At 45.1% G+C, this 13,815-nt stretch overlaps 1 protein-coding gene across 1 annotated transcript in view; it reads left to right on the plus strand.

Moving 5' to 3' along the window:
* Positions 1-13,815, plus strand: part of LOC120931348 (RNA polymerase-associated protein LEO1-like) — a 38,092-nt gene that overhangs the window by 4,360 nt on the left and 19,917 nt on the right. Inside the window, exons 2-4 of the mRNA XM_040342688.1 lie at positions 37-900; positions 2,569-2,670; positions 7,023-7,120. Coding sequence (XP_040198622.1) covers positions 37-900; positions 2,569-2,670; positions 7,023-7,120 — 1,064 coding nt within the window. The remainder of the gene's footprint in view (positions 1-36; positions 901-2,568; positions 2,671-7,022; positions 7,121-13,815) is intronic.

Consider the following 13,815-nt stretch of genomic DNA (forward strand, 5'->3'; position numbering starts at 1 on the left):
TTCCGATTAAATATATATATATTTTTTCTATTCTAGATTCAGATTCTGGGTCCGGCTCTGATTCAGAACCAAGGAACGTTGGCTCGGTTAGTAATCATTCTGGAAGTGACAGTGAACGGGACGACGATGATGATGATGAACATTCCGCCGTGAAACCGAGCAATAAAGAATTGTTTGGTGATGACAGTGAGGACGAAGCTGGCTCTCAGCACAGCGGTAGTTACAATCGCTCAGAGAGATCGGATAATCCGTCCGAAGGCAGCGTTCACTCCGATCAGGGAAACGATCAGTCGGATGCTGAACAGCATAGCGGTTCTGAAAATGATCACGATGAAGACAACAAGGAAGATGGGGGGCACAAATCCGATCACAGTAGCCGTCACTCAGATGCTGAAGGCTCAGAAAAAGAAGCTCATTCTGAGGATGAAAAGTGGGCCAGGGATGATAAAAGTGATCAATCGGACGAAGAGGAAAAAATGCAGAACTCAGATGATGAGGTCCAACATTCCGATGAGGATGGTAACCGATCAGATGACGAGATAACCAGGCAGTCTGATGGAGAAGACCGTGAAAAAGACCACTCTGATGGTGAAGATCACAGGCAGCAGCATTCAGATGATGAGGACAATGAACACAGACGATCTGATTATGAGAGGCAGCACTCTGATGGAGACGACCATCAGCGATCAGATGAAGAGGAGCTAAAGATTCAACATTCAGATGATGAAATGGAGCGACAGAGATCAGATGACGAGCGACAGCACTCGGATGATGAAGATCGGGAGCACAGACAGTCAGACGATGAACCACGTCAACATTCAGATGATGAAGAAATTGAGCGCCATCGATCAGACGATGAGCCACAGCATTCTGATGGTGAAGAACAAGAGCACAAATCAGGTTTGATGTATTGAGCTCTTTTTTTTTTGTTTTATGTAGAATTCCTGGATAAACCTAAATGATCTTAAAAATTCTGTCTCCCCTCCTAACCTGTGTAAGAAAGATGTATATACTTGCCTATTTTCTGGTCACATAATGTTCCGTGTCAACCAACAGTGGCTGCAGGGGAGAGGAGAGAGCACATGACAATGGATGGCAATGCCTGGGAGTGGATATTACCCATAGGCTTGTTATGGCACATCCGTTGTTCGCGTGCCCTTCTCTCTTGTGCAGCTGGCTGACACACGGGAGCCGGATCACGTGACTGACCGGACTAGAGCAGGCTGAAAATATGTAAGTACAGGTGTATCTAAAAAAAAAAAAAAATTGGAATATCCTTAAAGCGGGAGTTCACCCAAAAATCAACTTTCTGCAGTTAGATCCAGCATACTGCTGACATCTGCAGTATGCTGGTCTTTTTTTTTTTTTTTCTTTTGGTACTTATCGTTTTAGCAGTATTTCTTCTATGGCTCCGAGCGGGGAATGGGCCTTCCCGAAGGCAAGCAAGTTGATTGACGGCCTTCGATAGCGCGACACGGCTTCCGAAAATAGCCGAGGTGACACTTGGCTGTTTACGGTGACTGCGCCTGCCGTGTAGAGCTGACTGCGCAGGCGCCGTAAATTGCAGAGTGTCACTCGTTTGTATTTTCGGAAGCGGTGACGCGCTATCGAAGGCTGTCAATCAATTTGCTTGTCTTCGGGAACGCCTATACCAGGAAGTAATCCCCGCTCGGAGCCATAGAAGGAATACTGCTAAAACGATGAGTACCAAAATAAAAAAAAAGACCAGCATACTGCAGATGTCAGCAGTATGCTGGATCTAACTGCAGAAAGTAGATTTTTGGGTGAACTCCCGCTTTAAATTTTATTTCAGTAATTCAAAAAGTGAAACTTATATATTTTATATAGATGTGTTCCACTAAGTGATTATATTTCAAGCTCTATTTTTTTATTCCGATGATTATGGCTTACAAATTCAGTATCTCAGAAAATTAGATTGCATAAGACCAATAAAATAAAATGGATTTTTAATACAGAAATGTTGTCTTACTGAAAAGAATGTCCATATACAGTAGTATGCACCCAGTACTTGGTCAGGGGCTCCTTTTGAATGAATTACTAAAACAATGCGACATGGTGTATACTTTACACGATCAAGCCATCACCAAGTATTGAGTGCATACTATACTGTACATGGACATACTTTTCAGTAAGACAACATTTCTGTATTAAAAATTCTTTTTTTTTATTGGTCTTATGTTCTACTTTTCTGAGATACTGAATTTTGGGTTTTCACTAGCTGTAAGCCATAATCATCAAAATTAAAAGAGAGAAATGCTTGAAATATATCACTGTGTAATGTATCTATATAATATATGGTTTTTACTTTTTGAATTGAATTACTAAATTAAATGAACTTTTCTGAGATAGGTTAGTCAACATAGGTGTTAGGAGAGGGGCAGGAACTATTTTATGTTAAGTTTACCTTGGAATTCTGTTTTAACTGCCGGAATGTACCATTCTTTCTCTTGTGATTGTGGCTTAAACATGTGTCCCGGTGTTTGTAAAATTCTTTAAAATCATTCAGCTATAATGTCAATTTTTTTATTTGTTTGTTGTCCTTTGCAGTGTCTGGTAAAGGAAGTGATAGTGAAGAGGAGATTGTTCATAGGAGGCATAAGAAGGCAATCGCGTCCGACTCTGATGATAGTGATGCAGAAGGCGGTAAAGGTATATTCTTCTTTTTGTTAAACCAGTCGTAATAAGCTTCAGATCAGATCTTGGCATTTGTTTAACTGCTTGCCGACCAGCCGCCGCAGTTATACGGCGGCAGGTCGGCTCTGCTGGGTGAGAGCCCGTAGATCTACGTCATCTCTCCCAGCAGCCAATAGGGGCGCGCGCGCGCGCACCCCGCTCGCTCCTGACTCCCGCGCACCCAGCGGTCGCGATCACCACCAGGCACCTGCGATTGCTCGTTACAGAGCGAGAACCGGGAGCTGTGTGTGTAAACACATAGCTCCCGGTCCTGTCAGGGGAGAAATGCTGATATTCTGTTCATACAATGTACAGCGATCAGTCATTTCCCCTAGTGAGTCTACCCCCCTACAGTTAGAACGCACCCAGGGAACATACTTAACCCATTCCCTGTCAGTGGCATTTTTATAGTAATCAATGCATTTTTATAGCACTGATCGCTATAAAAATGCCAATGGTCCCAAAAATGTTGCAGTACCGAAAAAAAAAATCGCTGATCGCCACCATTACTAGTAAAAAAAAATATTAATAAAAATGCCATAAAACTACCCCCATTTTGTAAACGCGATAACTTTTGCCCAAACCAATCAATAATAAATGCTTATTCCGTTTACATATTTTTCGTAAAAAAAAAAAAAAAAAAAAGATGAATACGTATCAGCCTAAACTGAGGGATATATATATATATATATATATATATATATATATATCGTGTTTCCCCGAAAATAAGCCCGGGTCTTATATTAATTATGCCAACAAAAGACACAGTAGGGCTTATTTTCGGGGTAGGTCTTACCATGTAATGTGCTGTCTTCTCTCCCCCTCTCCCTCCTTGCCTGCCAGGAATTCCCAGTGTGATCTGAGTTAAAATGATTGTAAAAACCTACAATCCACTCTATTACAGTAATATATAATGTACAATGTGTGTGTTCCTGTAATATAATTGTGCCAAATACCTTTGTTATAGCGCCATTCTGCGCTTCTGTGACCCGCCGAAGCTCTCTTTCCCGCATTTATATTTCAGAAACACACACATTGTACATCATATACTACAATAATAGAGTGGATTACAGGATTTTACAAGCATTTTAAACTAGGGCTTATTTTTGAGGTAGGGCTTGTATTGCATCCCTCCTGGAAAATAACGCTAGGTCTTATTTTCAGGGTAGGTCTTATTTTTGGGGAAACGGTATATATATATATAGGGGAATATTTATTATGGTAAAAAATATATATTAATTTTTTTCAAAATTGTTGCTCTATTTTTGTTTGTAGCGCAAAAACTAAAAACCGCAGAGGTGATCAAATACCACCAAAAGAAAGCTCTATTTGTGGGGAAAAAAAGGACGCCAATTTTGTTTGGGAGCCACGTCACACGACCGCGCAATTTTCAGTTAAAGCGACGCAGTGCCGAATCGCAAAAAGTGCTCTGGTCTTTGACCAGCAATATGGTCCGGGGCTTAAGTGGTTAAAATGATCTACTGGTGTAATATATTTTATACTGTTATTGCAGTTATGGCGGTATAAAACATTCAGCATTGATCTAATGAAATGTATTCATGGAGACTTGATGCAGCTGCAGAAAACAAGCTAAAAAGCACCACCAAGCCATAGGGCAGCGTTTTCCAACCCTTTTTTTTTTCTCAATTACCCCCAACAGGCCATGTTTTAGGAATTTCCCTTATAGAACTGTCATGAATAAGAATGATCTCTCCGGTGTGTTCGCACACCCCACATGCAGAGCCCACAAGGAAGACGCACACTAATCACAGGCAGTGAGACCTTTCCCAATCTCTGCAGCCGCGCATCGGACAATGTCTCACTTCCTGTGATTAGTGCAGTGCCGACTTCCTGGCGGCTCTGCACATGGGGTGTGCAAACACGCTGGAGCTCATCCTTAATACCAAACCATTGATGATAATTTTAAAGCACCTGTGCAAGGTGAGGGAAATCCTGTTAATGTGACCCGTTGGGGGTACTTGAGGACCCACTGCTCTGGAGGGACTTTTTAGACTTTTTCATACTTCCTGTCCTAAGGGGACAATGTTCACTTATGGCAGTGTAGAGGAACAGTGTTGTCACCATTAGATTAGAGAACAACTCTCACTCTTCTCTCTATAATAATGGAAGGTGTTATATGTAGTCCACAGAGGTAACTGGGAACAATAACTAATCTAATCATGATATAAAAACCTAGTTGGCTTACTGTCGTGTAGATCTCATGCCTACTTCCTGTGTCAATGACAAAAAGCAAGTCCGGCTTTTCACCCTTGCTGGTTGTATGTTACATGCCAGTAACTCTAAAAGTCCTGGAGTTTAAATTGGCACAGCTGCCAGGAAATTTGCCTTTTTTAAACCACTTCAGCCCTTGAAGATTTTACCCCCCTTCCTGACCAGAGCACTTTTTACAATTTGGCACTGTGTCACTTTAAAGCGGGGGTTCACCCGTGCATAACACTTTTTACCCTTAGCTTCATGCTTGTTTTTGTCTAGGGGAATCGGCTAGTTGTTTTAAAATATGAGCTGTACTTGCCGTTTACGAGATGCATCTTCTCCGTCGCTTCCGGGTATGGGCTGCGGGACTGGGCGTTCCTATTTTGATTGACAGTCTTCCGAGAGGCTTCCGACGGTCGCATCCATCGCGTCACGATTTTCCGAAAGAAGCCGAACATCGGTGCGCAGGCACAGTATAGAGCCGCACCGACGTTCGGCTTCTTTCGGCTACTAGTGACGCGATGGATGCGACCGTCGGAAGCCTCTCGGAAGACTGTCAATCAAGAAGGAACGCCCGCTCCCGAAGACCCATACCCGGAAGCGACGGAGAAGATGCATCTCGAAAACGGTAAGTACGGCTCATGTTTTAAAACAACTAGCCGATTCCCCTAGACAAAACGAGCATCCATCTAAGGGGAAAAGAGGGAAAAAAAAAAACATCATTGGGTGAACTCCCGCTTTAACAATTGCGCAGTCATGCAATACCCAAACAAAATTTGTGATTTTACATTTTTTGCACTATAAACAAAATAAATAAAAAATTCTTCAGTGTGTGTAATTATATATATATATATATATATATATATATATATATATATATATTGCTGTCAGTTAAACGCGCTATTAACGGCATTAACGCAAACCCATGTTAACGCCGTCAATTTTTTTATCGCGCGATTAACGAGGCGGCGTTCGGGGGTTATACCGGGATGATGCCTGCAGCCGCAGGCATCATCCCGGTACCGTTGTTTAGAGCGGGCGATCGGCTATCCAAACATAACAACCGATGCGGCTAAAAGGTGGTGATAGAGTACCTGTCACCACCTATTGCTGTCACAAGGGATGTTTACATTCCTTGTGACGGCAATAAAAGTGATCAAAATGTAAAAAAATAAAAAAACACAATTTAATATTATAAAAAAAAAAAAAAAATATATGTTTTAAAGGGTGAACCTCCTTAATCGCGCGATTAATCGTGAGTTAACTATGACATTAATGCAATTAATCGCGATTAGAAATTTTAATCGCTTGACGGCACTACAATTTTATATATATATATATATATATATATATATATATATATATTATATATGCACGCACACACGATAAGCGTCTATTGATAGTATCTACAAACTATGGGAAAGATTTCTTATATATTATGCTTTTTTTTTTTTTTTTTTTTTTTTTTTTCTCTACGTACTGCAACTTTGTGGCGGACAGATCGGACACGTTCCCCCTCCCTTCACAATGGCAGAGCTCCAGGGCCCGGTCACAAGTGCGACCGTTGTGACCCTAGTAGTTCCGCCACTGGTTGAATCCCAATTGTTTGGTGGGTGCCAGAAGCTGCATGTCTAGGGCGGTGGGAGTTGTTGATGCCTGGTGCCAGATATGTTGAGCCCTGGCATATACCATACTTGGCCGATGCCCCTGAAAGCTGAAAATCACTGAAATAAGACACTGCCAATCCAGTGATCTCCGCTTGCTTCTGGGTACTTTGCATCAGGCCTGCCGCTCAGCAATCTGAATGCAGGAGGTCAGCCACTCTGCACAGGCACCATCCAGAGAATGCTTTGCATTTTCTGAATGAAAGCAAAGTGTCCTCTACTTTGATGAGGTGGAGAGTGTGACGTTACAACCTCACATTTCTGCTTGTCCAATCGGAATACATATACATCTACATAACTACATTGATCCAAGCTGGACCAATGCAACTATGTGTAATAGAGCCATGCCTGGAATATTCCTTAGACATTTATGAGGAGGAAAGCAGTTCTGACATGAAGAAAAGGCAGCTGACATAGGCCCTTACACAATTCACTGTTCTCTTTTAATAGGGGAGAAAAAAGAAGAAGCTGCTGATCTCTTTGGTGATGCGGATGACATTTCTTCTAGTGATGGAGAAGGAAAGCCTCCCACGCCTGGACAGCCCATGGTAAGTGTCTGTAAGCACCCAGGCATAGCTTTTCTTAGTGATGTCATTTGCTTGTAGCCATCTTATGAGGCATGTCATCAGTCAAGGCCCTTGCTTGGTGACAGGAACTCCTCTCACCATCCTTTTTGAAATTGTACTATATGTCAGCAGACTGTGTTTTATTTCTTGCTCTATTGCTCATATAGATTTGCTTTTTCTTTGTGCACCTATATGTATCTCATTACTAGCAATAGGTTTATTGCATGATATACAGTATATTCTCCGTTGTGTTCTGTTTAATTCCATGTGGGGTTTATGCTTGTGTTAGATGCATTAAAGTGGTTATATACCCTGATTAAGGCTTACTTGTAGGTGCTGAAAATATCTCCTAAACCTCCACAGTTTAGAAGATATTTACAATAGAGACATGTGGTGTAGACAACAGCGCAGGCTCACTTTAATAACGGCGAACATGCCGTTTCTAAAGGATGTCATGCCGTGATTGGCGGCTCCTGCATGCAATGTGCGAGAGTGACGTCATCGTGGCTTCGGCCAATCACAGCGCCGGAGCCGAGATACGCGGAAGTAACTCTGGACGACGTCGCCGGCCGGTGCTGTGTCGGGCACCGCAGTGGGGACTTAATGAGCGGGGACTTGATGAGCTAGTATGCTATGCATACTAGCTCACTATTATGCCTTTGTCTTGTTGGTTTTTAATTTTTTCAAAAGTGGGTTTACAACCACTTTAAAACCTCCACGAGACAGCTGACCTAGCAACCATTGCTGTACTAGCTTAGCTATGATGTACTGTTATATTTTTTTGACAAGGTTTATTCCTGTTGTGATATATTCGCTGCCCTATGTTCATTTCCCAGAAACCTAAACCTACCAACTTTAAAGCGGAGGTTCACCCAAAAATCCACTTTTTGACATTAGCTGTAGCATACTGCTAACATCTGCAGTATGCTGTGTTTTTTTTTTTTTTTTTTACTTGTACTTATCGTTATATGAGCCCTTGTTTTCCGGCTCCGAGCGGGGAATGGGCGTTTCTAAGCGAAGAGGAGTTGATTGACGGCTGCTAAGGCGCGTCTTGGCCTCTGTTTAATCTTCAACTGCCATGATGCTGCACATGTGATCAGTTACGACACCAGCCATTGGATGGTTTGACAGTTTGGTTGAGAGCACAACCAATGTGACAGTTGGCATCCCGACATGCCAGGAATGTAACTGCTTTTTCAAACTGTTAAATTGATGGGTGAACCCCCGCTTTATTAAGTTTTTTTCAAAACTGTTACATTCAAGGCATGCCATGCATGATGACTGTCGCAACCAAACTGTCAGGCCATCAAATTACTGGCGTCATAGCTGATTACGTGTGCAGCACCATGGCAACTGTAGATCAAACAGCGGAAAATATGGTAGCTACCTTGGCTGTAAAGGTTAGAAGGGTTTAGTTCTGCTATAACTATTACAAGGAAACAATTTGATATGTACATGTATTTCTTTATCGTACATCACGGGACACAGAGCGGCATTCATTACTATATGGGTTATATGGAGTACCTTCAGGTGTAGACACTGGCAATCTCAAACAGGAAATGCCCCTCCCTATATAACCCCCTCCCATAGGAGGAGTACCTCAGTTTTTTCGCCAGTGTCTTAGGTGTTAGTCATGGTTTAGCTTGCCTCCGCATCCTTGGGATTAGGTGAGCTACCGGTTCTGTCCAAAAAAGCCTCAGCGCTAAAGTGGTCAGTAACCGGACCCCAAACCCTTGGGGTATAGCCCATAATGCTTTTCTTTTTAGAGAGCTGGACCCTGGGCCCAGAACTTAGAAACCTTTGGGTACCTAAAGTTTTCTGTTGCCAGGGTGCTATATGGGCCCAGGACAGTGGATCCTTCATAGGAACCCAGGGCCTGAAGGTCTAGACATCCCCACGGAGATGGGGGAAGATTGGGCCTCTTGCTTGGCAAAGTCCTGCGGCATGGAGCAGGTAAGTGAGGGGAAAACTTGCGGAACTTGGTTCTTAGCAGGTTTTTTTCTGGGGGGTCACAGGGGACATGCCTAAAGTTATGCACTGCATCTGGCAAACTAGTCACATATCATAAAGATAGGATGGCTCTCTATGTATTATTCCCCATAAGATGTGACCTCCCTTGTAGTGTTGGAAAAGCATTGAGTGGGGCCTGTGTTATATAAAAATATATGTGTGTGTCAGAGAGCTTTGCTTACCTGCAGGCCTCCAGGCGATGCTCCATTCAGTCTTCCTCCTCAGAGCCTGCAAGCAGGCAAAACGCTGACCTCCTCATGGTTCCAGGCTGCAGGCTGCAGTTTGCTGGAACAGAGAGGTCCCTTCCTCCCAAAATCCCCCCCCCCCTCCCCCTGTCGGGAGGGGCATTTCCTGTTTGAGGTTGCTGGGGGGGGGAAGGGCGGGTCAGTGGCTTAAAGGAAGGGGCGGCCCTTCCTTGTTTGTTCCATCAATACTTTGGAACTGAGGAGAAAGACCAGAGCGGCAGCACGGGGCGCCGAGGACACACAGTGGCCAGAAAGGATATTGCAGTCTTCAGAGGACTGTTTTGTCAAGCCTAGAAATAGGCTGTTTCTTTTCCATCTCATAGTTTTTCTTTGCAATACTACTCAGGGGGACAGAATGTTTTTTCTTTCCTGGATTTGAAACAAAAACGAAAAAAAAAAAAAAAAAGTCATCTAGGGGAGAGGAAGCATTTTTTTATCCCCCAAACAGGTGTTTGGACAATTAACTTTTATAGTTCCAAATACCAATAGGTAGCAGGTGTACCTCGGTATTGTACCATGGTGCCGCTGTTTTCCCTACAGGGAGCCTTGGGGCCATCGGGATCTGGGGCTGGAGCTGACGCGGGTCAGTCCAACCCTAAGATGGTCACGGAGGAGGTATTACTCACCTCTTTAAAAGAGATGCAGAAAAGCATGGGAAAAATGATATCCGCAGCTATGCGGGGCAGTAAGCGGAATAGATCTCCGTCGCCCGAGCGCGGACCCTCAGAAGAGGAGGTCCTTTCCTCAGGGGAATTGGACGACCTCTTGGACACGGACCAAGTAGGTTCAGGGATCGAAGACCCGGATACAGAGGAGTCTGGGGCAGTCTCCCTGAGGGAGAGCTGGTGGATTCAAGGATTGTCGGACTTGGTCCATAGGACATTCAACTTGCCAGTACCAGATCTCCAGGTATCGACGGTTTCAGCTTTGGGCTCACTGAGGGCGCCTCAAAGCAATGCTGTGTTTCCGATCCATCCTCTATTAGAGGGAATTTTGTTCCAAGATTGGAACAAGCCAGATAAGATCTTCTTACCACCTAAAAGGTTCTCTGTCCTATATCCTATGGAAGAACATTTTTCCAAAAGATGGGCTACTCCTGCAGTGGACGCAGCCATCTCATGTGTTAACAGATCGTTAACATGCCCTGTAGAAAACATACAGGTGTTCAAGGATCCAGTTGATAAGCGCTTGGAAGCACTACTTAAGAACTCCTTCACTACTGCAGGGGCAGTAGTACAGCCAGCTGTGGCTGCGATTGGGGTCGCTCAAGCATTATCGGATCAATTTAAGCAGATGCTTAAACTTATTCCGGCCCAGCAGGCAGAAAAATTTTCGGATGTCCCTAAGGCCATATGTTTTACGGTAGACGCAATCAAGGATTCTATCCAGCAAGCGTCACGTTTATCGTTATCCCTTATCCATATGAGAAGACTCTTATGGTTAAAAAGCTGGGAGGCTGAGCCCCCATGCAAGAAGCTCCTGGTAGGGTTCCCCTTCCATGGAGGACGACTCTTCGGAGAAGACCTAGATAAATACATTCAGACCATTTCAAACGGCAAGAGTACTCTCTTGCCAACTAAGAAGAAGGTTCAGGGACCTGCGTTTAAACGACAGTATTCCCCTGGGCAGGGGCCCTCTAATGCCAAGCAGTATCGACGGCCTCCTGCAAAAGCAAACTTCGGCTTCAACAGCAGATCACAAGGACAGGCTGTTAGAGGCAAAAGGCAGTGGTTTCGCAAACCAGCAAAACCAGCCCCCAAGCCAACCTTATGAAGGGGCGCCCCCACCCACGAAGGTGGGGGGAAGGCTGCGACTCTTTTCAGAGATTTGGGAAGCCAGCATTCCCGACGAGTGGGTACGGTCTTCCGTGGCCACAGGCTACAAATTAGATTTCCTAAGGTTTCCTCCTCCTCATTTCCAGAAGTCGAGGATTCCAAACGATCCGGAAAAGGGAGCCGCATTAAGATCGGCATTAGATCATCTACTTTCCCAGGAAGTAATAGTAGAGGTACCAGTCCTGGAACAGGGGCTGGGTTTCTACTCCAACCTATTCATCATCCCAAAATCCAAGGGAGATGTCAGGCCAATTTTGGACCTAAAGATGGTAAATGCATATCTAAAGATCCGCTCATTTCGGATGGAATCCGTGCGGTCAGCAGCTGCCACACTCCAGAAGGACGACTTCATGGCGTCCATAGACATAAAGGATGCCTACCTTCATGTTCCAATTTATCAGCCACATCAAAGATATCTACGCTTCATGGTGGCTTCGCGTCACTTCCAATTCGTGGCGCTTCCCTTCGGGTTGGCTACGGCCCCCCGGGTGTTCACGAAGGTCCTAGCTCCAATCCTAGCCAAACTAAGGATCCAAGGGGTCACGATCCTAGCATACCTGGACGACCTCCTAGTCATAGATCACTCGTCTCCCGGCTTGGAGCGAGCAGTGGCCCTCACGGTCCAATACCTCGAGAGGTTCGGCTGGGTCCTAAATCGAGAAAAGTCAGCTTTCCAGCCCACAAAGCAGTTGGAATATCTCGGCATGAGATTAGACACAGAACAACAAGGAGTGTTCCTACCTCTGAGGAAGGTAAAAGCCATCAAGGAATTAATCCTACTGGTTCTAAGCAAGAAAGAACCGACTATTCGCCTATGTATGAGGTTACTAGGCAAGATGGTGGCCACATTCGAGGCGGTACCATACGCCCAGAGCCACACTCGCATCCTACAGGCAGCCATCCTGTCAGCATGGAGCAGAAGGCCACAGGCCTTGGATATCCCGTTGCCGCTCTCATCAAGAGTCCGACAAAGTCTGTGTTGGTGGTTAGACCCTCAGAATCTACTGAAGGGGAGGTCTTTCATCCCAGTGGCTTGGAAGATAGTGACCACAGACGCCAGCCTGACGGGCTGGGGAGCAATTTTGGATGGTTGCACTCGCCAAGGTACTTGGGCAAAGCCAGAGAAGCAGTTGCCCATCAACATCTTGGAGCTCAGAGCTGCTCGACTAGCCCTCAGGGCTTGGACGTCAAAATTGCAGGGGTTCCCGGTGAGAATTCAATCAGACAATGCCACGGCCGTGGCACACATAAATCACCAAGGGGGAACCAGGAGTCAAGCCGCTCAGAGAGAGGTGAGCTTGATTCTTCTATGGGCAGAGGCTCATGTGCCCTGCATATCGGCAATATTCATTCCAGGAGTGGACAACTTTCAGGCGGACTTCTTAAGCCGCCAGACTCTATGGCCGGGGGAATGGTCTCTGCATCCACTAGTCTTTCAAGCACTCTGCCAAAGATGGGGAGTGCCGGACGTGGATATCATGGCATCGAGACTCAACAAGAAACTAGACAGGTTCATGTCCCGCTCAAGGGATCCGATGGCCTGCGGAACCGATGCGTTGGTTTGCCCTTGGCATCAGTTCAAACTTCTTTATGCGTTTCCCCCGCTCCAGTTACTACCCCGCCTGCTGCGCAGGATCCGGGTGGAGCACATACCAGTCATCCTGGTAGCTCCAGCATGGCCCAGAAGGGCATGGTACTCACTAATCTTAAGGATGGTAGTGGGAGACCCTTGGACTCTTCCTCTACGGCCAGACCTGCTATCGCAAGGTCCGATCCTCCACCCTGCCTTACGGCATCTAAATTTGACGGCCTGGAAGCTGAATCCCTGATTCTCAGGGGTAGAGGTCTGTCTCAGAAAGTAATCTCTACCCTAATCAGAGCCAGGAAACCGGTCTCTAGGGTGATTTATTACAGGGTCTGGAAGGCCTATGTAGGCTGGTGTGAGTCCAAGCGATGGCTTTCTCGCAAATTTACCATCGATAGAGTATTAAGTTTTCTCCAGCTAGGAGTGGATAAAGGATTGGCATTAAGCACAATCAAAGGACAGATTTCTGCTCTGTCAGTGTGGTTTCAGCGGCCGCTGGCCACCCACTCGCTGGTTAAGACCTTCCTTCAAGGGGTCTTACGTATTAGACCTCCAGTTAAATCCCCGCTTTGTCCGTGGGATTTAAATCTTGTTCTGTCAAGTTTACAGAAACAACCGTTTGAGCCGTTGGCTGATATTCCTTTGGTTCTACTGACAAGGAAGTTAGTATTTTTGGTTGCCATAGTTTCCGCAAGAAGAGTTTCGGAGCTGGCAGCCTTATCCTGTAAGGAACCATATCTTGTTTTTCATAAGGACAGGGTCGTTCTCCGCCCTCATCCTTCCTTCCTTCCGAAGGTCATATCCAGTTTTCATTTGAACCAGGATTTGGTATTACCATCCTTCTTCCCTAAACCTACTTCCAGAAAGGAAGGGTTGCTGCATACCTTGGATATTGTCAGGGCCATGAAGGCCTATCTTAAAGCTACAAAGAAGATCCGGAAGACAGATGTGCTGTTCATTCTACCGGATGGGCCCAAGAAGGGGCAGGCAGCTGCAAAGTCC

The sequence above is a fragment of the Rana temporaria genome, chromosome 3 (genome assembly GCF_905171775.1).
Source record: "Rana temporaria chromosome 3, aRanTem1.1, whole genome shotgun sequence".
NCBI lineage: Eukaryota > Metazoa > Chordata > Amphibia > Anura > Ranidae > Rana > Rana temporaria.